At 41.4% G+C, this 27,220-nt stretch overlaps 1 protein-coding gene across 1 annotated transcript in view; it reads left to right on the forward strand.

The window, feature by feature from the left end:
* Positions 1 to 391: 391 nt before the first annotated feature.
* Positions 392 to 27,220, forward strand: part of LOC133552547 (Kv channel-interacting protein 1) — a 110,297-nt gene continuing 83,468 nt past the window's right edge. Inside the window, exon 1 of the mRNA XM_061899783.1 lies at positions 392 to 677. Coding sequence (XP_061755767.1) covers positions 620 to 677 — 58 coding nt within the window. The 5' untranslated portion in view covers positions 392 to 619. The remainder of the gene's footprint in view (positions 678 to 27,220) is intronic.

A 27,220-nucleotide genomic window follows, 5' to 3' on the forward strand; every position in this document is an offset into this window, starting at 1 on the left:
TACCGTAAATGTTGAATGAGGAAGCAGACAAAACCAAAGAGGGCAAGGCAAAAGGAGTCCAAATTCCACGAGGGGTCCGTGGGGCAGAGAGAGAGACGTCAGATCCCGGGGGTGAGCGAGGAGTCGTCAAACGAGGGAGGCAGCGTGTCTTCCATCAGCAGGGTGATCAAAAACGGCCGACAATTATTCGCGAAATGCCGCATAATTAGAATTAAACCCCAAAGTCTTGCTAAGGGCGGAAGTGCCCCCCACCCTACCTCCTTTTAAATCCCAGTTCTCCCCCCCCCCCCCCCCCCCCCCCGCTCTCGGACCGCTAACCTCGTCGCAAGGCTGTGCTAACAGCGTGAGACGCTTCGCTCTTTGCCAGACGGCGAGAGGAAAAGATGCATAAAGAGGCGCGGGGGGGCTGACGGAGCGAGCGAGCGAGAGGGAGGGTAGAGAGAGAGGCGGCTTCAGTCGCGGCGTAGACAAAAGGTAGCTTCAGAGCAAGAGTTCATTCACTCTCTTTCACACACACTTGGAGACGCTGGGCGGGAGATGCGAGGCGTCGAGCAGGCGGCACGAGCAGCTGATGGACTAACTTCGCCACACCTCCATTGCACGCCACGCTCGGGTCAACATGGGTCTTGTGATGGGCACCTTCTCCATGCAGTCCAAGCAGGTCAGCTACCTCAAAGGTAAGCTCTGGCCACCTCCTCCTCCAGGCTGAGTTTGTGCGTTCGCAACCCACGAGACCACGTAAAGTTGGCCTGAGAAAAGTCATCCATTCACCATCTGTCCGCTTGTTTGAACCGCCGATTTGGAAAGGTGGGGTTTTTGTAGCGTGCCACCCGCCATGTCTATAAAAGGTGAAAGTATTTACCTCCGCCTGCTCGCCAAGCCAACCTGTTTCCTGTCTGCTGCGCCTGTTTGACAAGAGAGAACTGGCAGCGGCTCTTTCTGCATTTTCAGGGGATGACTTCATAGAGATGGTCCTAAAACCTCCTTGTTTGTGTCAGCCGCTGGCCTTAAAGTGCGCCGTGAAAGTCCTTGAAGAGATTCCCTGTTCTGATTCCACATTTGGCGGGAGACTTCTGCCGAGCGCCAGTGAAATAGGAGCATGTATAGATTCCCGCGTGGGTTGTTTATTTTCATTTCCAGCCGGCGCATCGTTTTAGTGCATGGCAACAGCTCTCGGCAGATGTCTCAGATGGCTGCTGGAACCATGCGCCCGGGGCTCCTTTTCAAGGTGGATGTTTCTCTCCTGGTTACACCATCCATCCATCTTCTTCCGCTTATCCGAGGTCGGGTCGCGGGGGCAACAGCCTAAGCAGGGAAACCCAGACTTCCCTCTCCCCAGCCACTTCGTCTAGCTCAGTGGTTCCCAAAGTGGGCGGTACCGGGCGGTGGAAAGATCTGGGGGGGCGGCAGTCCGAAGTCGAAGTCAGAAGTTCGAACGTTTGTTTGACGATTTGCACACAACACGTGCAGCAGGACGAGTCAGTGGACGACGCATCAGGGTCCGGTTACCACACGCCGCTCTGGCCCAGTCAGATCCGACGGCATAGACTACAAAAGAAAAAGCTCAGGTTTGTCATTTCAAGCTTGTAATGTTCAGAATTTTATCTTCTAATAAAATCCGCATTCTGGCGGTCAATATCATCTTGAGTTCAAGTCAACATGAAATTGGGGACTCGCCAGAACGCGCCGTGTTGTGTTGTGTTGTGTTAATTTAGATATTACATAGAATAAGAAAAATATTGTTACCATCCATCCATCCATCCATCAACTTCCGCTTATCCGAGGTCGGGTCGCGGGGGCAGCAGCCTAAGCAGGGAAACCCAGACTTCCCTCTCCCCAGCCACTTCGTCTAGCTCAGTGGTTCCCAAAGTGGGCGGTACCGGGCGGTGGAAAGATCTGGGGGGGCGGCAGTCCGAAGTCGAAGTCAGAAGTTCGAACGTTTGTTTGACCATTTGTACACAACACGTGCAGCAGGACGAGTCAGTGGACGACGCATCAGGGTCCGGTTACCACACGCCGCTCTGGCCCAGTCAGATCCGACGGCATAGACTACAAAAGCAAAAGCTCAGGTTTGTAATTTCAAGCTTGTAATGTTCAGAATTTGATCTTATAATAAAAACCGCATTCTGGCGGTCAATATCATCTTGAGTTCAAGTCAACATGAATTTGGGGACTCGCCAGAACGCGCCGTGTTGTGTTGTGTTGTGTTAATTTAGATATTACATAGAATAAGAAAAATATTGTTACCATCCATCCATCCATCCATCATCTTCCGCTTATCTGAGGTCGGGTCGCGGGGGCAACAGCCTAAGCAGGGAAACCCAGACTTCCCTCTCCCCAGCCACTTCGTCTAGCTCTTCCCGGGGGATCCCGAGGCGTTCCCAGGCCAGCCGGGAGAAATAGTCTTCCCAACGTGTCCTGGGTCTTCCCCGTGGCCTCCTACCGGTCGGACGTGCCCTAAACACCTCCCTAGGGAGGCGTTCGGGTGGCATCCTGACCAGATGCCCGAACCACCTCATCTGGCTCCTCTCCATGTGGAGGAGCAGCGGCTTTACTTTGAGTTCCTCCCGGATGACAGAGCTTCTCACCCTATCTCTAAGGGAGAGACCCAAACTCATTTGGGCCGCTTGTACCCGTGATCTTGTCCTTTCGGTCATGACCCAAAGCTCATGACCATAGGTGAGGATGGGAACGTAGATGGACCGGTAAATTGAGAGCTTTGCCTTCCGGCTCAGCTCCTTCTTCACCACAACGGATCGGTACAACGTCCGCATTACTGAAGACGCCACACCGATCCGGTTACACCAAAAAGGAAAAAAGAAAGAAGCAAGAGCTGCATGAAGATAAATGAAATGGCTCGGCTGTGTGGAAGTGGGGCGCGTACATGCTTACGGAGCGGGAGAAAGATGTATTTTGGGCGTTTGCGTGTGTGTGTGTGTGTGTGTGTGTGTGTGTGTGTGTGTGTGTTTGAAAGGAATCTCTCCGCTGGCTGTGTCAAACACTTTGAAGTGAGCAGTGTGTGATGGATGCAGGCCATGAGTAGATGAATCAAGGAGAGAACATTTGAGAAAAAGTTGAGAGAGGAGGCGAGGTTGCTCCTTTTAGTTCATGCGTGTGTGTGTGTGTGTGTGTGTGTGTGTGTGTGTGTGTGTGTGTGTGTGTGTGTGTGTGTGTCCGACCATCTGCTGCTTGGTTGCAAAAAAAGTGGTCGGATGAAAGCAGAGCAGCACTCTTTTTGGCCCATCTTAGACTTAGATCATAGGTCCCCAAACTACGGCCCACCAGTGTCCAAGGTTTAAAAAATAAATATACACAGTGGGGGGCCAAAAAAAGTATTTAGTCAGCCAGCGATTGTGCAAGTTCTCCCACTTAAAATGATGACAGAGGTCTGTCATTTTCATCATAGGTACACTTCAACTGTGAGAGACAGAATGTGAAAAAAAAAAATCCAGGAATTCACAATGTAGGAATTTTAAAGAATGTATTTGTAAATTAGGTGGAACATAAGTCACTTCAAACAAGGCTCTCACAGACCTGTAACTTCTTCTTTAAGAAGCTTTTCTGTCCTCCACTCGTTACCTGTATTAATGGCACCTGTTTGAGCTTGTTATCTGTATAAAAGACACCTGTCCACAGCCTCAAACAGTCAGACTCCAAACTCCACTATGGCCAAGACCAAAGAGCTGTCGAAGGACACCAGGAAAAGAATTGTAGACCTGCACCAGACTGGGAAGAGTGAATCTACAAAAGGGAAGCAGCTTGGTGTGAAAAAAATCAACTGTGGGAGCAATTATCAGAAAATGGAAGACATACAAGACCACTGATAATCTCCCTCGATCTGGGGCTCCACGAAATATCTCAGCCCGTGGGGTCAAAATGATCATGAGAACGGTGAGCAAAAATCCCAGAACCACACGGGGGGACCTGGTGAATGACCTGCAGAGAGTTGGGACCAAAGTAACAAAGGTTACCATCAGTAAGACACTACGCCGACAGAGAATCAAATCCTGCAGTGCCAGACGTGTCCCCCTGCTTAAGCCAGTGCATGTCCAGGCCCATCTGAAGTTTGCCAGAGAGCACATGGATGATACAGCAGAGGATTGGGAGAATGTCATGTGGTCATATTAAACCAAAATTTAACTTTTTGGTATAAACTCAACTCGTCGTGTTTGGAGGAAGAAGAATACTGAGTTGCATCTCAAGAACACCATACCTACTGTGAAGCATGGGGGTGGAAACATCATGCTTTGGTGCTAAGGGGACAGGACGATTGATCCATGTTAAGGAAAGAATGAATGGGGCCATGTATCGTGAGATTTTGAGCCAAAACCTCCTTCCCTCAGTGAGAGCTTTGAATGCTTGACCAAATACTTATTTTACACCATAATTTACAAATAAATTCTTTAAAATTCCTACAATGTGAATTCCTGGATTTTTTTTTCACATTCTGTCTCTCACAGTTGAAGTGTACCTATGATGAAAATGACAGACCTCTGTCATCATTTTAAGTGGGAGAACTTGCACAATCAGTGGCTGACTAAATACCTATATATATATATATATATATATATATATATATATATATATATATATATATATATATATATATGTGTATATATATATATACTGGGGATAGGTTGATTGACAACACTAAATTGGCCCTAGTGTGTGAATGTTGTCTGTCTATCTGTGTTGGCCCTGTGATGAGGTGGCGACTTGTCCAGGGTGTACGCCACCTTCCGGCCAATTGTAGCTGAGATAGGCTCCAGCGCCCCCTGCGACCCCAAAAGGGAATAAGCGGGAGAAAACGGATGGATATATATATATATATATATATATATATATATATATATATATATATATGTGTATATATATATACTGCGAGGAGGTGCCTACTTGTCCAGGGTGTACACTGCCTCCCGCCCAAATGCAGCTGAAATGGACTCCAGCACCCCCCCAACATATGAACGTCACACCCCCTATCCATCCACATGTTTTACAATCAAGCGAAACACGACAAAAACGCAACAAACACAGCCAAATATGAACGTGAAGGTTAAAAACAACAACCCAGCTACAATCTGATATATGTGATATATCACTAAGCTTTACAACTTGGTTGTAAAAATATCCTTCTGCGTCTGTCCCTGACACCCACATTTCAGGCTGACACTCTGTGGAAACACTGCTTGGTGCCTCGTCTCAGCTGCTGTGACTTAGATGAGCATAGTAACTAATTAGATGACCATAGTAACTAATTATATGACCATAGTAACTAATTAGATGACCATAGTAACTAATTAGATGACCATAGTAACTAATTAGATGACCATAGTAACTAATTAGATGACCATAGTAACTAATTAGATGAGCATAGTAACTAATTAAATACGGTATTAGCTTTCACTGCTATGCTGATGACACCCAACTCTACATACCCCTAAAGCTGACCAACACGCCGGACTGTAGTCAGTTGGAGGCGTGTCTTAATGAAATTAAACAATGGATGTCCGCTAACTTTTTGCAACTCAACGCCAAAAAAACGGAAATGCTGATTATCGGTCCTGCTAGACACCGACCTCTATTTAATAATACAACTTTAACATTTGACAACCAAACAATTAAACAAGGTGACTCGGTAAAGAATCTGGGTATTATCTTCGACCCAACTCTCTGCTTTGAGGCACACATTAAAAGCGTTACTAAAACGGCCTTCTTTCATCTCCGTAATATCGCTAAAATTCGCTCCATTTTGTCCACTAAAGACGCTGAGATCATTATCCATGCGTTTGTTACGTCTCGCCTCGATTACTGTAACGTATTATTTTCGGGTCTCCCCATGTCTAGCATTAAAAGATTACAGTTGGTACAAAATGCGGCTGCTAGACTTTTGACAAGAACAAGAAAGTTTGATCACATTACGCCTGTACTGTATATACCTTTATATACATATATACATACATATATACCTGTACTGTATATACCTTTATATACATATATACATACATATATACCTGTACTGGCTCACCTGCACTGGCTTCCTGTGCACTTAAGATGTGACTTTAAGGTTTTACTACTTACGTATAAAATACTACACGGTCTAGCTCCATCCTATCTTGCCGATTGTATTGTACCATATGTCCCGGCAAGAAATCTGCGTTCAAAGGACTCCGGCTTTTTAGTGATTCCCAAAGCCCAAAAAAAGTCTGCGGGCTATAGAGCTTTTTCATTTCGGGCTCCAGTACTCTGGAATGCCCTCCTGGTAAAAGTTCGAGATGCCACCACAGTAGAAGCATTTAAGTCTCACCTTAAAACTCATTTGTATACTCTAGCCTTTAAATAGACTCCCTTTTCGGACCAGTTGATCTGCCGTTTCTTTTCTTTTCCTCCTATGTCCCACTCTCCCTTGTGGAGGGGGTCCGGTCCGATCCGGTGGCCATGTACTGCTCGCCTGTGTATCGGCTGGGGACATGTCTGCGCTGCTGATCCGCCTCCGCTTGGGATGGTTTCCTGCTGGCTCCGCTATGAACGGGACTCTCGCTGCTGTGTTGGATCCGCTTTGGACTGGACTCTCGCGACTGTGTTGGATCCATTATGGATTGAACTTTCACAGTATCATGTTAGACCCGCTCGACATCCATTGCTTTCCTCCTCTCCAAGGTTCTCATAGTCATCATTGTCACCGACGTCCCACTGGGTGTGAGTTTTCCTTGCCCTTATGTGGGCCTACCGAGGATGTCGTAGTGGTTTGTGCAGCCCTTTGAGACACTAGTGATTTAGGGCTATATAAGTAAACATTGATTGATTGATTGAATTAGATGACCATAGTAAGTAATTAGATGACCATAGTAACTAATTAGATGACCATAGTAACTAATTAGATGACTATAGTAACTAATTAGATGACCATAGTAACTAGTATATCATGCAAAAGCACAGATTCCAAGCATTGAAAGACTTAGTATATTTGAAGACTTACGGTCATTAGAAAAGATGAGTTCACATCATAATGGCAGCTACACTTTCCATCTTAAAGATCTAAAAAAAATGACTTGGGAATGTCCGGCAGGCCAGATTGAAAAGCTGAACGGGCCGCATGCAGGTCTGGTGTATGATTTATACAATATATAACAATTGCCATGTACAATATTACAGTATATGTAACAGCTGCAGCATAAAAAAATGGTCGATCCAGCAGAAAATATACATTATAAACAAAGAGAGGTAGATAACATAATATACATTATAAACATAACATAATATTCATTATAAACAAAAAGAAGTAGCTAACATAATATGCATTATAAACATAACATAATATACATTATAAACATAAAAATATACATTATAAACATAACATAATATACATTATAAACACAACATAATGTACATTACAAACATAACATAATATAGATTATTAACAAAGAGAAGTAGCTAGCAAACATCATGTATTGATGTATGGAGAGTGATTATGCAGCTGGATGGGGCGTGGAATGAAGGAGTCTTGATCACAGCTCCAGAAGTAAACATTGGTAATTAATCAACACCATCACTGTGACTCATAAGACTTAGACTTCACATGTGCTCATTGTTGGTGTCAAACTCGTTATCGTGGTTGATTTTGTGTGGTGTTTTACTGTACATAATTTGAGTCATATTCACTCATTAGGCAGCAAGGAAATCTCCGAAAGTTCAACGCAGTCAATCAATCAATCAATGTTTACTTATATAGCCCTAAATCACTAGTGTCTCAAAGGGCTGCACAAACCCCTACGACATCCTCGGTAGGCCCACATAAGGGCAAGGAAAACTCACACCCAGTGGGACGTCGGTGACAATGATGACTATGAGAACCTTGGAGAGGAGGAAAGCAATGGATGTCGAGCGGGTCTAACATGATACTGTGAAAGTTGAATCCATAATGGATCCAACACAGTCGCGAGAGTCCAGTCCAAAGCAGATCCAACACAGCAGCGAGAGTCCCGTTCACAGCGGAGCCAGCAGGAAACCATCCCAAGCGGAGGCGGATCAGCAGCGCAGAGATGTCCCCAGCCGATACACAGGCAAGCAGTACATGGCCACCGGATCGGACCGGACCCCCTCCAAAAGGGAGAGTGGGACATAGGAGAAAAAGAAAAGAAACGGCAGATCAACTGGTCGAAAAAGGGAGTCTATTTAAAGGCTAGAGTATACAAATAAGTTTTAAGGTGAGACTTAAATGCTTCTACTGAGGTGGCATCTCAAACTTTTACCGATATTACGATATTACGGAGATGAAAGAAGGCCGTTTTAGTAACGCTTTTAATGTGTGCCTCAAAGGAGAGAGTTGGGTCGAAGATAATACCCAGATTCTTTACCGTGTCGCCTTGTTTAACTGTTTGGTTGTCAAATGTTAGAGTTGTATTATTAAATAGAGGTCGGTGTCTAGCAGGACCGATAATCAGCATTTCCGTTCTTTTGGCGTTGAGTTGCAAAAAGTTAGCGGACATCCATTGTTTAATTTCATTAAGACACGCCTCCAGCTGACTACAATCCGGCGTGTTGGTCAGCTTTAGGGGCATGTAGAGTTGGGTGTCATCAGCATAACAGTGAAAGCTAATACCGTATTTGCGTATGATGTCACCTAGCGGCAGCATGTAGATGCTGAAGAGTGCAGGGCCAAGGACCGAACCCTGGGGAACTCCACACGTTACTTTAATGTAGTCCGAGGTCACATTGTTATGGGAGACACACTGCATCCTGTCAGTAAGATAAGAGTTAAACCAAGAAAGGGCTAAGTCTGACATACCAATTCGTGTTTTGATACGTTCTAATAAAATATTATGATCGACAGTATCGAAAGCAGCGCTAAGATCGAGGAGCAGCAACATAGATGACGCATCAGAATCCATCGTTAGCAATAGATCATTAGTCATTTTTGCGAGGGCTGTCCATTTGTTTTGATTTTAAAACAATGTTTCTATCATGATCCCACATGACTTAGTTTTCCTGTGTTTGTATCACTTGTACAGTAAATCAATCAATCAATCAATCAATCAATCAATGTTTATTTATATAGCCCTATATCACACGTGTCTCAAAGGGCTGCACAAGCCACAACGACATCCTAGGTTCAGATCCCACATAAGGGACAAGGAAAATGAGAATGACTATGAAAAACCTTGGAGAGGACCACAAATGTGGGTGAACCCCGTAGAGCAGGGGTGTAAACTCAAACACAGAGTGGGGCCAAAATTCAAAACTGAACAAAGCCGCGGGCCAAGGTTGAACGAATGAACCTTTCTTGTTTGGTGTGGGTTCACAGTGTGGCGCATATTTGTACCAGTGTTTAAGTTGTTTATACGGCCAACCTCAGTGTGACCTGCGTGGCTGTTGACCAAGTAAGCCTTGCATTCACTTGTGTGTGTGTACAAGTCGCTTACATTATATGACTTGGACGGCACGCTGTTTGTATGGAGGAAAAGCAGACGTTACGACAGGTTGTAGAAATTGCTACAATATTGTTGTCCTGGTGGAAAATCGGGAGATATTCGGGATGAAATGGTTGCACTGGGAGGTTTTCGGTAGGGGCACTGAACTTCGGGATTCTCCCGGGAAAATCGGGAGGGTTGACAAGTATGAGTATTTGCGATGAATGTGGTGTTACAGTGGCACCGCCACTGTATAGTACCGACGGGCCAGCTCTAATGTTAATTTGATATTGCCTCAAGGGCCAAATGAAATTACATGGCGGGCCAAATTTGGCCCGCGGGCCAGAGTTTGACACCCATGCCATAGAGCAGGGGTGCCCATTACGTCGATCGCGAGCTACCAGTCGACCGCGGGGGGTGTGTCAGTCGATCTCCAACCAGGCTTTTAAAAAAAAAAATAGACCTAAAAATTAGTGATCATCAATCTTCACCAAGACGTCACTTAAATGACATTCACGGTACCGGAGGGTCTTGTGAGATGACGCTGGCTGCTGCAAGATCATTATTATTAAAAATGACCGAGAGGAAGGCAAGAAACACTTTTTATTTCAACAGACTCTCGCGCCGTACCTTCCGTCAAAACTCTAAAGGCCGACTGCACATTTCCTATCTTCACAATAAAAGCCCTGCTTCATGCTGCCTGCGCTAACTAAATACAGAGTCTCGGAAAACTGGCGTGCACAAGCGACTCCTCAGAAAGCTGGCGTGCACATCACTTGTGCACGCCAGCTTTCCGAGACTCTTATTTTGTTAGCGCAGGCAGCATGAAGCAGGGCTTTTATTGTGAAGATAGGAAATGTGCAGTCGGCCTTTAGAGTTTTGACGGAAGGGACGGCGCGAAAGTCTGTTGAAATAAAAAGTGTTTCTCGCCTTCCTCTCGGTCATTTTTTCATAATAATGAACTGGCAGCAGCCAGCGTCATCTCACAAGACCCTCGGGTGCCGTGAATGTCAATCAAGCAAGCTACGGAATTTGCCGCCAATATTTTTCTTGTAAAGTGTATGGAAGCTGGATGAATTAGATGCCAAAAACCAACCACTTTCATGTGGTATTGTACAGAAAGGACAACTTTTTTTCTCCTCCATTTGAAAATGTGGGCGTTATCATCATTACTGTCTGATTCCAATCAATGCAAGTCATCAGAATCAGGTAATACACCAACTTATATTCTTGTCTTCGTGAAAGAAAGACATCTATATGTGTTACACATGCTTGTATTATCATTAAACACATTTAACTTGTTTACAAAAATGTCTCTTTCATAAATAAATAAATATAAATGATATATATAAATGAGGTAGATCCCCTCGAGTTGGTCAATTGAAAAGTAGCTCGCCTGCAGAAAAAGTGTGGGCACCCCTGTGATAGATAGTCTAGAGACGATTTTTGGTTGACATGGACTTCCCATCACACAAACCTAAACAAAAACATTTTGCTGGACGACAGCAAAGACTTACAGCATGTGGAGCAGCAGACGGCGTCCACAAAGTACATCCGTACATGACATGACAATCAACAACAAAATAGGAGCGCAAGACAAGAACTAAAACACTACACACGGGAAAACACCCAAAAAACTGGAAATAAGTCAGGGTGTGATGTGACTGGTGGTGACAGTACACCTACTTTGAGACAAGAGCTATGCTTGCTGATGCTTTGAGTTTATATCCAACAATTGCAAAAACAACTTTTTACTGAGTTTCATTCTTTTATATGTTTTCTGCTGGTGGTGCGCCTCGGGATTTTTTCAGTGAAAAAAAATGTGCCTCGGCTCAAAAAAGGTTGAAAATCACAGATGTAGACCACAAGGACGTCTTTTACATGTAGAACAAAAACCAAATAATAATATGTCTCCTTTAATCCGTGTTTTGCACGGAAATAGACCTGAATAGACCCACTCATCGGCAGTCCGCCTTATTATCCGGTGCGCCCTATGGTCCGGAAAATTCGGTGAATACATTTTGATTGGTTATTGGAGTCAGCAGGTGGCTTTAAAGTCAGCACCACTTCCCTGCCGTCACCAGTAGAGGGCGCCTTGGAGCAAGGGAGAGACTAAGTTGTTCCTGAGTGATTTAGACTTGGACTTCCTTTTTTATTCTCATTCAAATTTGAACTTTGCAGTACAGATAAAAACAAAATTCCGTTGCATTAGCTCATGTAAGTGCAGGATAAAAGAGCAATAAGGTGCAGATATCAATCAATCAATCAATGTTTATTTATATAGCCCCAAATCACAAATGTCTCAAAGGACTGCACAAATCATTACGACTACAACATCCTCGGAAGAACCCACAAAAGGGCAAGGAAAACTCACACCCAGTGGGCAGGGAGAATTCACATCCAGTGGGACGCCAGTGACAATGCTGACTATGAGAAACCTTGGAGAGGACCTCAGATGTGGGCAACCCCTCCCCTCTAGGGGACCGAAACCAATGGATGTCGAGCGGGTCTAACATGATACTGTGAAAGTTCAATCCATAGTGGCTCCAACACAGCCGCGAGAGTTCAGTTCAAGCGGATCCAAGACAGCAGCGAGAGTCCCGTCCACAGGAGACCATCTCAAGCGGAGGCGGATCAGCAGCGTAGAGATGTCCCCAACTGATACAGGCGAGCGGTCCATCCTGGGTCCCGAGGAGCGGTCCATCCTGGGTCTCGACTCTGGACAGTCAGTACTTCATCCATGGTCATCGGACCGGACCCCCTCCACAAGGGAGGGGGGGACATAGGTGAAAGAAAAGAAGCGGCAGATCAACTGGTCTAAAAAGGAGGTCTATTTAAAGGCTAGAGTATACAGATGAGTTTTAAGATGAGACTTAAATGCTTCTACTGAAGTAATACATATATTACTGTGCGGACAAATATATTGCACTTTTACATATGCATCCACGTTTATGGATATATGTTATATTTTCTTTATATTCCAGCCAGTTAATGGGGGAAATGAGGCGATTGTTTTAATGCATTCAAGAGTCTTACGGCTTGAGGGAAGAAGCTGTTACAGAAGCTGGAAGTTCTGCTACAGAGGCTGCGGAACCTCTTTCTAGAATCCAGCAGCAAAACTATTGTTTCCTCTATGAAGCTGCACATAACAGCACCGTGCTGCAGTCCTCAGCCCCAGGCTCAAAGAGAACATGCAAACAGCTTGTGAGACATTCCTCACACGTCACTGTGCTAGAAATAACAACACCTTCACTTCTCGTCACTTTCTTTGTTTTTTTTGGGCCCCCTAGCTGGCCTCTCTCTGCCAAGTGGATTCTTGACACTTATTTTTGGCTTTCACGGATCAGATCAGATGATCCGAATTGCTTTATTAATCCCAGAGGGGGAAATTAAAATTTTCAGCACAATCCCGTTCAAGATCAGACAAACATTACAGGCAGACAGAACAGGATCAAACAGAATGTGAAAAAAAAATCCAAGATTTCACATTGTAGGAATTTTAAAGAACATTACAGGGAGACAGAACAGGATCAAACATTACAGGGAGACAGAACAGGATCAAACATTACAGGGAAACAGAACAGGATCAAACATTACAGGGAGACAGAACAGGATCAAACATTACAGGGAGACAGAACAGGATCAACCATTACAGGGAGACAGAACAGGATCAAACATTACAGGGAGACAGAATAGGATCAAACATTACAGGGAGACAGAACAGGATCAAACATTACAGGGAGACAGAACAGGATCAAACATTACAGGGAGACAGAACAGGATCAAACATTACAGGGAGACAGAACCGGATCAAACATGACAGGGAGACAGCACAGGATCAAACATTAGAGTGAGACAGAACAGGATCAAACATTACAGGGAGACAGAACAGGATCAAACATTACAGGGAGACAGAACAGGATCAAACATTACAGGGAGACAGAACAGGATCAAACATTACAGGGAGACAGAACAGGATCAAACATTACAGGGAGACAGAACATGATCAAACATGACAGGGAGAAAGAACAGGATCAAACATTACAGGGAGACAGAAGAGGATCAAACATTACAGGGAGACAGAACGGGATCAAACATTACAGGGAGACAGAACAGGATCAAACATTACAAGGAGACAGAACAGGATCAAACATTACAGGGACACAGAACAGGATCAAACATTACAGGGAGACCGAACAGGATCAAACATTACAGAGAGACAGAACAGGCTCAAACATTACAGGGAGACGGAAGAGGATCAAACATTACAGGGAGACAGAACAGGATCAAAGAGTACAAGGAGACAGAACAGGATCAAACATTACAGGGAGACAGAAGAGGATCAAACATTACAGGGAGACAGAACAGGATCAAACATGACAGGGAGACAGAACAGGATCAAACATGACAGGGAGACAGAACAGGATCAAACAGTACAAGGACACAGAACAGGATCAAACATTACAGGGAGACCGAACAGGATCAAATAGTACAAGGAGACAGAACAGGATCAAACATTACAGGGAGACAGAAGAGGATCAAACATTACAGGGAGACAGAACAGGATCCAACATTACAGGGAGACCGAACAGGATCAAAGAATACAAGGAGACAGAACAGGATCAAACATTACAGGGAGACAGAACAGAATCAAACATTACAGGGAGACAGAACAGGATCAAACAGTACAAGGAGACAAAACAGGATCAAACATTACAGGGAGACAGAACAGGATCGCTTACAGGTCTGCCAACTCCCTGCGCCCCTTTCCAAAAAGGTGAGATACAAGTAAACAAGTGGGGGTGGGAGGAAAAAAGCCTGGACCCCTGGAGAGGGGGTCCAGACTGAGGCCAAGGGACAAAATAACAACTCATAGCCATAGCACACATGCCTCTTACGTGTGTGTAAGAGGGAAACATCAAAGAACACAAAGGACATTGAAAACTGATTGATTGATTGATACTTTTATTAGTAGATTGCACAGTACAGTACATATTCCCTACAATTGACCACTAAATGGTAACACCCCAATAAGTTTTTCAACTTGTTTAAAGGGGAACATTATCAGCAGACCTATGTAAGCGTCAATATATACCGTGATGTTGCAGAAAAATAGACCATGTGTTTTTTTAACCGATTTCTGAACTCTAAAAGGGTGAATTTGGCGATTTAAACGCCTTTCAATTGTTCGCCTGTCGGAGCAATGACCTTTCACCCGTGACGTCACGTCGTGAAGCGACCCGCCATTTTCTCAAACACATGACACACACCAAGTCAAATCAGTTCTGTTATTTTCCGTTTTTTCGACTGTTTTCCGGTACCTTGGAGACATCATGCCTCGTGGGTGTGTTGTCGGAGGGTGTAACAACACCAACAGAGATGGATTCAAGTTGCAACAGCGGTCAAAAGATGCCAAAGTCCCTGGTTTGTTCCGCACACTTTACCGACGACAGCTATGCTACGACAGAGATGGCAAGAATGTGTGGATATCCTGCGACACTCAAAGCAGATGCATTTCCAACGATAAAGTCAACGAAATCACAAAAGTGAGTTTTGTTGATGCTATTGACTTATGTGGAGTGTGCTAATCAGAACTTATTTGGTCACGGCATGACTGCAAGCTAATCGATGCTAACATGCTATTTAGGCTAGCTGTATGTACATATTGCATCATTATGCCTCATTTGTAGCTATATTTGCATCCAGCCTTTCCATCCACCCACATTTCATGCCAAACAAACACATACCAATCGTTGGTTAGAATGCGATCGCCGAATTTGTCCGCGCTTCTTCCCGTGTTGCTGTCTGTCGTGATATGGCTCAAAAGCTTCTGTTTCTTCTTTAATTTCGTTTTCGGTACCTGACTTCCCACTCCAACCATCCGTTTCAATACATGCGTAATCTGTTGAATCGCTTACGGCCCTGAAATCCGAGTCTGAATCCGAGCTAATATCGCTATACCTTTCTGTAATATCCACCATGTTTGTTTCTGTGTGGTCACGCAGTCACGTCACAGGACAATAGACGGGTGGATATATATAAATATATATATATATATTTATAAATATATATATATATATATGTGTGTACAAAATTATATATATACAAGAAATATATACTATATATATATATATATATATATATATATATATATATATATAAAGAAAGAAATACTTTAATTTCAGTGTTCATTCATTTACACATATAAACACACAACACTCTACTCATTGTTTTTAAGTATTTCTTATATATATATATATATATATATATATATATATATATATGAAATAGTTGAATTTCAGTGTTCATTAATTTGCACATATATACACACATAACACTCCTGTACTCATTGTTGTATTTGAAAGTGCAATACTTTGCAGCCAGTAGCACAGCCTTTGAAGGAGCATAGGTATGGGCAGCATCCGTCACATTTCATTTGCAGGAAAGGAGTGAGTCTAGGGTGAATTGTCCGTCCTTGTTTTATTCTCTGTCACTACTCTCTAACCATGCTGAAACACCCTCGCTGATGATGCATTGCTGTGTGGCGCGTACAAAAGTGCCTTCATCAAATACACCAGAGTCTGGAATCTTCCATCATTCTCTGCAAGCGTACTTCTTCTTTTTACTCGTTGTCGCCATGACTGTCTCTGAAACACTTCAATTTTTAGTGAACTCTAGCTATACTTATACTTCTCTACCTTAGCCCCGCCCACCTCACACCCCACCAATCTCCCGAATTCGGAGGTCTGAGGTTGGCAAGTATGAAGCAGACACTTCTACACACAGCTATGAATGAGAGTAAAATAAACATGTCCACTGTGGTTCCAGAGACAGGAGCAGACCCAACAAAGCAACCAAGTGAGCCGACTCCTCTCTCGGCCGCCAACCAAATCTCATTTCATCTCCACGCCTTTAAAGTTTTCGCGCTTATCTTCCCCCCCCACCCCTCGCCGCCCTCGCTGTGATCTGCGCCGGTTCTCAGTTTGTTTATCCGGCGTGTCTTTCATCCCGTCAAATTCAGAGCACATATTTCTTTCCAACGTCCCTCTCCGCTTTGAAGCCGTGTTTGGACGGCGAGTGTGCGAGAGTGTGAGCCGCGGGCTAAAGACTCGCAATTTAGTGGCTTAAATAGGCTTTTATAGTATCCACCCCCCGGCTCTCCTGTCCGCACACATCAAAAGAAGCGCGCCGAAAGGACCAATTATGGCGGCAGAGGGCCTTTAAGAGCATAAAAAGCAGGTTTCTCGGGATTACGGCCAGCCTGAGAGAGCACAGTCAGTATTTACGATCTTTAGGAAGCATCAAGTCCAATGATTTATTTAGGACAATCCGTCACTGTTTCATCTTTTTAGCGCCTACCAATGGATTCACATTCAGATTTAATGGCAAACGTCAACATTCCGCTCACAAAACATTTGCATAATATTGGCAAACAAGTTCTTTGTGGTGTTTATTAAAGAAGAGCAACATTTTTTTTTGTGATTTATTTCCGGAGACAGCTCGGCTTCAAGCCTTTTTCTGAGAGGCCAGGCGAGGAGGGAAGAGTGACAACAAGTGTCGACTTTTACCTTTTTTCAACCTGTAGGGCGCTTTTATGTTGTGTGTGTGACACGTGCAATGTCACACGCAGCAAAATGTGTCACAACAAACACATAACAACCATTTTAAGTATAAATGCTCAGATCCACAACAATGATTTAAAAAAAATGGGACTTAAATGGGACTTAAAATCTATGAAATAAAATGTAATATAAATTGAACACAATTCAAAACATAATAAAACAGAATGTAGTAAGATAGCTTAATGCATTTAAAATAAAATACATTGGATTAATATGGATTTATGTAAAATAGTAAGACAAAATAAAATACACATTTAATAAGATATTGTAAAAAGAAGAAACACAAACCAACAAATAAAAATATACATGAAATAAAAATATTTAAAAGCTATGATCAATTCAAATAATGAAATACATAATAAAACTGATAAAATTGTATAAAATATATTCAAAAACTATGATAAAACAATGGTACAATAAATATAATAAAATAAGATGTAATAGTAATAACACACAAAGAGTAGAATAAAATAAGATCATTGGTATCAACAAAATGTAATGAAATAAAATAAAATAATCATCCATCCATCCATCCATTTTCTACCGCTTATTCCCTTTGGGTCGCGGGGGGCACTGGTGCCTATCTCAGCTACAATCGGCGGAGGACAGGGTACACCCTGGACAAGTCACCACCTCATCGCAGATCAAATAAAATAATCTAATTATATAAAAATTCCATATAATTAAATCAAAACAAATCTATTTCATGACATACAATGTTATCAAATACAACATTAAAATAGTAAAATATAACGAAATAGCATTTAAAAGACAAACCATAAATATACTATATAAAACCAACAAACAAACAATCAAAAAATAATAAAATGGAATCAAATGCAGAGAGAGAGGCTCCAGCACCCCCGCCACCCTAAGAGGGACAAGCTGTAGAAAATGGATGTATGGATGGATAATAATAATTAATAATAATAACACAAGACGAGTAGAATAAAATAAGATAATTGGTATCAAACAAATAAAATGTAATGGAATAAAACATATACCTAAAATAAAATGATCAAATTATATAAAATTAAATATAATTTTTTATAATAAAATAAAAACAATCCATTTGATTACATACAATGTTATAAAATACAACAATAAAAAACTAAAATATAACAAAATAGCATATAAGAAACAAAACAATAAATATACTATATAAAAAAAACGATCACAATAATAAATGGAATGGAATGCAGCTGAGAGAGACTCCAGCACCCCGCCTGCCACCCCAAGAGGGACAAGCGGTAGAAAATGGATGGATAATAATAATAATAATAACACAAGACAAGTAGAATGAAATAAGATAGTTGGACTCAAATAAACAAAATGTAATGAAATAAAACATATACCTGAAATCCAAATATTCAAATGACATAAAATTAAACATAATTTCTATAATAAAGTAAAAACAATCTTCATAATGACATAATATGTTATAAATACAAAAATACAATAGTTAAATATAAAAAAATAGCATATAAAAAAACAAAACAATAAATATACTATAAAAAAAACGAACAATCAAAATAATAAAATGGAATCGAATGCAGCGGTAGGAAATGGATGGATGGATGGATGCTGAGATCCACAACAATGTTCACATGCAGGACCGGACTTACATTCTAGAAAATAAAATGTAATATAAATTGAACACAATCAAAATATAATGAGACAGAATGTAGTAAAATAGGATAATACAATTAAAATAAAATACATTGGAATAATATGCATTTATGTAAAATAGTAAGACAAAATAAAATAAAAGTGATGATAAAATGAGATGTAATAATATAACAATATAAATGTAATAAAATATTGTATAATGAAGAAATACTAAGAAAGAAAGAAAAAATAATTAATAAATAGACATATATATGAAATAAAATATTTCAGACAATGTCATCAATTCAAATAATTGGATAAATAAAAAAACAGAATACAATTTTTATAAAATAAAGAAAAAATATAATAAAGTAATACTACAATATGTTAAAATATAATAATAATAGCACAAGACAAGTAGAATAAAAAAAGATCATTGGAGTCAAATAAACAAAATGAAATGAAATAAAACATATACCTAAAATTAAACAATCAAAGGATATAAAATTAAATAGAATTTATATAATAAAATAAAAACAATGTATACAATGTTATAAAATAGTAAAATATAACAAAATAGCATATAAAAAAATAATCAAATTAATAATATGGAATGGAATGCAGCTAAGATAGGCTCCAACACCCCCCGCCACCCCAAGAGGGACAAGCGGTAGAAAATGGATGAATAGATGATGAAATAATTGTATAAAAGATTAATAAATATATTAAACTGACAAAAATAAACCTCAATATCTGGAGATGAATCTCTCCCGCTGCCCTCCCATCAGCCCTGGCAAATATTCCCGCTTTCATTCATTCATTCATTCATTCATTCAATATTTGCATCCTAATCCGAGCAAGCAAGGCAGGAGCAACAAAAACGCAATTTCTATTGATTGAAGAAAACAAAGGTCCGCCTCTGTCAAGTCAGATAAAACCTCTGGAGAAATAAATGGATGTGCTGAGAAAGAAGAGAAGAAAGTTGTGCTGCATGCAACGTTGCTCTCGTTTAGCGCTGAAAAAAAAACAACATCCAGTTGCCAGCATGGGATTGATTTTTATGAAATAAACAAAACAAGATCGACTTACAAACGTAGAACATAAAGATAGGATGTCATTAAATAAATACAATACCACCTCAACCATTCCGCTTATATTTCACCAATCATGGGAAGGAGGCTTAAATTATGAAAGGAAACCTGAAAAGTTGCTTATGCAAAACTTAATGTGACATCAGGATGCGATACAAGGAGTTAAATATCAACTAGGGTTGTATCGCAGTACTACTAATAAAAAAAATGATACAATACTCTGTTTGAAAAGTACCGGTTCACGTTGTCACGTCATGACATTGCTGGTTATACGAGCAGGGGAGCATGTTTGGCAGCGCACACAAACTGAGTACTTCCAAGCAGACACAGTGTGTAGACAGAAAGAGGAGTCGGACACATTTTGGCCCAAAAAACTGACGATAAAGGTGAAGTTATAACACTGGAACAACCTCAGGAAGAGTTGCTTTAACCTTCCTCTTGTGTTAGCTTTCTGTTACCATCTCTTATGTTAACGGGTCGGTTTTGACCCATGTCTTAAATCAGCTGTAAAATACACTAAAAACAATTATCTATCATCCAATTTGTTTCTCATCTCTTGGTTACCTCGTTAGGCTTCCTTATCCTTGAAAATATTGGTTTTTAATATTTTTGGTTTGGGCCATTGGGCCTTTTTTTGTCAGCATACCCCTCGATTTCAATTTTTAAAAATGGTAAAACGAACCTCAAGAGAATCATATACATAAAAAAAAAGGTTGTTGTGTTACCTAACTATTACTAAGGGGTATTAGAACACATCTCTTAAATAAATGTGTTTTGTTTATTTTTTTCATTTTAAGAATTTTAACTATAGTAACATCTATGGTGTTACGGGTCAATTTCGACCCATATATATTTACTTCAAGAAAAAGGCTAAAAAGTATTTTTTTCAGCAACAGAAATCCAACATCAAACAAACAACAACCAATCAAGCAAATGAAACCAAGAGAAATAGATTACTGGTTCCAAAACTAATAAAAAAACAAAATCAGAGTGGCAAAAAGTGACACTTTTAGTGTCCGTCTTTTGTTTGTTTTTGTACAAGATAACAAGGTAAAATGAGAATCCACTAAAGCTCACATGATTGGGAGAGGAGCTGGCTGTCAGTGTGTTCAGTTTTGGCTCTTATCATTGCTTTATCATCTTATTTTTAGAACTGGGTCGAAACCGACCCTAACAACACCAAGGGTATAATTTCTACCAGAGCATTTTTTAATTTAGTGAAAAAAATTAAAATATTTTATTTTGTTGACTAAGAGGTTCCTGACAAAGTCAAAAAGCTTTGATGCAAAAAAAAAAAAATGTATGTGGTGTTTTTTCTGCATTTAAAAACTAAAACGAGGTCGGTGCCGACCCTAACACAAGACGAAGGTTAAGACATGGCTAGCTAGTTAGCGGCTAGCGTCCAGCCGGAGTCGGCAGTGTTTTAGCTACTTCTAAATCACTAATCCTCGCCTCCATGGTGAAAAACACATTAAGTTTCTTACAAGTACCATTATCACTGCAGGACGAGGAATAGCTAAACATGCTTCACTACACACTGTAGGAGGATACAATCTGCACCTGACATCCACTGTACTGATACCAAGTACAGGAGCGTATCTAGTCGATACTACTACGATTACGATCCATTTTTTTTATGGTCACAAAATCTTTTTTTGTTTTTTTTTATAAACTCAGAAAATACATCCCTGGATACATGGGAACTTAAATTATGACCCATGTATGATCCTGTAACTACTTGGTATCAGAATGATACACACGTTTGTGGTATCATCCAAAACTAATGTCAAGTATCAAAAAAGAGAAGAACAAGTGATTATTACATTTGAACAGAAGTGTAGATGGAACATGTTAAAACAGAAAATAAGCAGATATTAACAGTAAATGAACAAGTGGATTAACAATTCACTTTCTACCGCTTGTCCTTAATAGTGTACAAAAAAAATAGGTGTATAAATGACACAATATGTTACTGCATACGTCAGCAGACTAATTAGGAGTCTTTGATTGCTTATCCATCCATCCATTTACTACCACTTACTACTAAAAGACAAGTTGTCCAGCATGTTCAACATTTTATTTAAGGGCTAAATTGCAATAATAAACATATGTTTCATGTACCGCCAGATTTTTTATGTCAAAATAAAGCCAATAATGGTATTTTTTTGTGGTCCCCTTTAATTAGAAAAGTACAGAAAAGTATTAAAATACTTTTTGGAACTGGTACCAAAATACTGGTATCGAGACAACCCTAATATCAACTCTGTATTACAACTTATTTTCACCAATGAGATGCTGCATCTATATAGATATATATATGTATATATATATATATATATATATATATATATATATGTCTTGATTGGATTATCCAGAGAATAGTGCTCGATACCGTGGTATGTGTGGGAAAAATCACAAGACTACTTCATCTCTACAGAACTGTTTCATGAGGGGTTCCCTCAATCATCAGGAGATTTTAATGGAAGCATTCACATACAATGGTCTATATAGGGCACCGAGTGGGTGGGTACAGGCAGGCGTAGGGGCGTGGTGATTGGCTCATGTGTTACCTAGGAGGTGTTTCCGTCTGTGGCGGCATGTTGAAATGATTTCACTGCGCTTGTTGAGGGATGACAGTATGCAAAACCGAACTGGACATTGAGGACAGGGTGGACGCCACAGCCAACAAGGAAGCCTTCATCACATTGAAGGACCACAAACCCAACTTCGCAAATAAACCAACATGCCGACTAATAAACCCAACTAAATCTGAAATAGGAAAAAATCAGCAAAATAATCCTGGACAGAATCAACACAAAAATCTAGGACAAAACACCACTCAACCAATGGAGAAATGCAGCAGCAGTAATCAAATGGTTTAACAACATCCAAGACAAACAACAACACAACTTTATCTCCTTCGACATCGAAGAATGTTACCCTTCCATCACGCAAGACCTACTGACCCAAGCACTAGACTTCGCCTCGGACTACGACTCAATCACAGGCAACGAAAGAAACATCATCATCCACGCAAAGAACTCCATACTCATCCGCAACAGTACACCATGGCAAAAAAAGAACAATTCAACATCCATCCATCCATCTTCTTCCGCTTATCCCAGGTCGGGTCGCGGGGGCAACAGCCTAAGCAGGGAAACCCAGACTTCCCTCTCCCCAGCCACTTCATCTAACTCTTCCCGGGGGATCCCGAGGCGTTCCCAGTCCAGCCGGGAGACATAGTCATCCCAACGTGTCCTGGGTCTTCCCCGTGGCCTCCTACCGGTTGGACGTGCCCTAAACACCTCCCTAGGGAGGCGTTCGGGTGGCATCCTGACCAGATGCCCGAACCACCTCATCTGGCTCCTCTCGATGTGGAGGAGCAGCGGCTTTACTTTGAGTTCCTCCCGGATGGGAGAGCTTCTCACCCTATCTCTAAAGGAGAGCCCCGCCACACGGCGGAGGAAACTCATTTGGGCCGCTTGTACCCGTGATCTTATCCTTTCGGTCATGACCCAAAGCTCATGACCATAGGTGAGGATGGGAATGTAGATCGACCGGTAAATTGAGAGCTTTGCATTCCGGCTCAGCTCCTTCTTCAACACAACGGATCGGTACAACGTCCGCATTACTGAAGACGCAGCACCGATCCGCCTGTCGATCTCACCATTCACTCTTCCCTCACTCGTGAACAAGACTCCTAGGTACTTGAACTCCTCCACTTGGGGCAGGGTCTCCTCCCCAACCCGGAGATGGCATTTCACCCTTTTCCGGGCGAGAACCATGGACTCGGACTTGGAGGTGCTGATTCTCATTCCGGTCGCTTCACACTCTGCTGCGAACCGATCCAGTGAGAGCTGAAGATCCCAGTCAGATGAAGCCATCAGGACCACATCATCTGGAAAAAGCAGAGACCTAATCCTGCGGTCACCAAACCGGAACCCCTCAACGCCTTGACTGCGCCTAGAAATTCTGTCCACAATTCAACATTTGACGTTACTATGGGGAGTTTTGACGGAGCAGAAACGTGTGAACTCGTTGGGAGTTTCCTCCTCTCCCAGCTTGCTAGCCTCAACCTGAAACTTGGTATTTACCGTGATGACGGACTGGCAGTGTGCTGCGCCTCGCCAAGGAGCAGCGAGAATACCAAGAAGCGCATATGCCAAATCTTCAAAGAAAATGGCCTACGGATCACGATTGAAGCCAACAAGCAAACCGTCAACTTCCTCGACGTCACTTTCAACCGGAGAAATAACAGCTACCAACCATTCACGAAACCCAACACAACACTCCAATACGTGCACCATGACAGCAACCACCCACCCACCACCACGAAAAGAATACCTACCGGAATTAATAAAAGGCTATCGATGCTGTCATTTAGCAAAGCCGAATTCGACCAAGCAACCCCCCCCCCGTACCAGAAAGCACTTGATGAAAGCGGATACAACTTCACCCTCACCTATGAACCCACTCCAAAAAAACAACCAAAAAAGAGCAGAAAACGAAACATCATCTGGTACAATCCACCATTCAGCAAAAACGTCTCAACCAATATCGGCCACAAATTCCTCACTCTGATCGACAAACACTTCCCCAAAGGCAACACTCTAAGAAAAATATTCAACAAGAACAACATTAAATTGAGCTACAGCTGTATGAATAACATACAACAAATCATTTCAAACCACAACAAAGCAATTGCAAAAGGACTGCCCACCCCCAGACTAAACGACTCTGAAACCAATAAGGAATGTAACTGTCGCAAGAAACCTGATTGCCCTCTCAACGGGGGGTGCTTACAGACATCAGTCGTTTACCAAGCAAAGGTAACACGCAAGGACATTAACACATCCGACACGTACGTAGGATTAACCGAAGGAGCATTCAAAACCAGATGGAATAATCACAAGGCCTCCTTTAGAAACCAGACTTTGCGGAATTCTACAAAACTCAGCAAGCACATTTGGAACCTCAAAGACAATAATGTTGAATATTCAATAACATGGCAAATTCTTGCATCCAGCACACCTTACAACAGTGGTAATAAAAGATGCAACCTATGCTTAAAAGAGAAACTGTTTATTATATATCATCCAGATCTGTCATCCCTCAACAAGCGCAGTGAAATCATTTCAACATGCCGCCACAGACGGAAACACCTCCTAGGTAACACATGAGCCAATCACCACACCCCTACGCCTGCCTGTACCCACCCACTCTGTGCCCTATATAAACCATTGTATGTGAATGCTTCCATTAAAATCTTCTGATGTTTGAGGGAACCCCTCATGAAACAGTTCTGTAGAGATGAAGTAGTCTTGGGATTTTCCCACACCTACATATATATATATATATATATATATATATTTTTATATATATATATATATATATATATATATATATATATATATATATTTATTTATATATATGTGTGTGTGTGTGTGTGTGTATATGTATGTATGTGTGTATATATATATATATATATATATATATATATATATATATGTGTGTGCGTGGGTATATATATATATGTGTGTGTGTGTGTGTGTGTATACATATATATATATATATATATATATACATATATATATATATATTTATATATATATATATATATATATATATATATATATATATATATATGCATCCATCCATCCATCCATTTTCTGCCGCTTATTCCCTTTTGGGGTGACGGGGGGCGCTGGTGCCTTTCTCAGCTACAATTGGGTGTAAGGCGGTGTACACCCTGGACAAGTCGCCACCTCATCGCAGGGCCAACACAGATAGACAGACAACATTCACACTCACTTTTACTATATATATGTATATAAAATAAATTATTTTTTAAAATAAATGTCTGTAATGATGTCAATGAAGGATTTTCAATTATTACTATGATGCAATTGTTACTAATAATGATACTGTTGTGGATAATATTCATTTTTGTTTCACTACTTTTAGATTGTTCCGTGTCATGTTATCTCAATATAATGACAAGGTTTTTCATTGCCATCCCACTGGGTTGAGTTTTTTCTTGCCCTGATGTGGGATCTGAGCCGAGGATGTCGTTGTGGCTTGTGCAGCCCTTTGAGACACTCGTGATTTAGGGCTATATAAGTCAACACTCATTGATTGATTGATAATATTGAAAGAATACAACACTTTGAGAACAAGTCCTTTTTTTTTTTTGCACGTGCAAACCAGCAGGTGGTGCCAAATTACTTCTTCTCAAACTCGCCAGAGCATTTCTTCCTGTCACTCACACACAGCAGTGACCAGATAGCCACAGATGAAGAAAAGACGAAGCTGGGTGGTCTTATATTCGGGGTTCTCTTATATCTCTCTTATAATGGTGATGAAAAGGCACTGTTTGTCTTTTTTGCAGACACCCCTCCAAAATAAGAGCGGGGTCTCCAGGCGATCTTCTCCACATCCTGTCTTCCCTTTGCGGTGTGATGAGAGATCAATAGCAGTGCGACCATTAGTTATTCCCTTTCTTAATAACACCACGGACGCGGGAGACTCGTTCTAATAAAACTACAGAGATGTTGAGTGAGAAGTTTCTTATTGATTCTGCTGATGGATAATATGCGGACGTGTTGGAGTCTCCTTCTTTTCTTGTACAGATGTGATACTTTTTCATCCTCATTTTCGGCCTAGAAACGCGACGTTTTTCACGTCCCACTTGCTCTCTCCTCCGCCTCGGCGCTGGCTCTTTGCACACTTTTCTGCATCAGGCTCTAATCTCCCCCTGGAAGCTTCCTTGGCCTCCTTCCTCCTCCTTTCTTCCCCAGTCTTCTTCTTCTTTTGCCAAAAAAAAAAAAAAAAGAGAAAATGTTTGCTCCTTTTCCCGTCCTCCACATCTCATCTTCTCTTTGTTCCATTTTCCATTAAAGAAGTGACTCGCACGGACTTAAATTCTTCCGTCCAGTTTACAGACGTGCACACTGCAAAAAGTCAGTGTTCGAAAACAAGGAAATAAAATACAAAAATGAGTGGTATTTTACTTGAACTAAGCAAAATTATGAGCCAACCGAACAAGAAAATTTGGCTTGTCAAGACTTTCCAAAACAAGTAAAATGAGCAAACCTCAATGAACTCCAAAATACCTTAAAATAAGTTTATTCTTGTCAAGTTGAAACAATGATGACATCTTTTAGTCAGACAAGAAGCAAGCTAGTTCAATTTAGCTCATGAGGAGAACGCATGGAGCTGCACACTTAGTCACAGTCTCGCCCTACGCTCTAAGTTTCAGCTCCCGCGTCCCTCTATTTATTCAAGAGTTCCACACAGTCAACATCACTGAGGCCGCCTCTAACAGGAGTGGTCACATATATTATGCAAAGCAGGTCCAGGACGCACAGTACGTGACAGAATGGGCTGGGGGTCTTGTGATTTTGCTTTGTCCCCACTTCGTCCGCGTGTTGTCATCTTATCTTCGTTGAGGTCCTTGAAGTCTGTCTCTCGTCTGCGTCATGTCATTTTA

This window comes from Nerophis ophidion, linkage group LG05, assembly GCF_033978795.1.
Source record: "Nerophis ophidion isolate RoL-2023_Sa linkage group LG05, RoL_Noph_v1.0, whole genome shotgun sequence".
In the NCBI taxonomy this organism is placed as follows: Eukaryota; Metazoa; Chordata; class Actinopteri; order Syngnathiformes; family Syngnathidae; genus Nerophis; species Nerophis ophidion.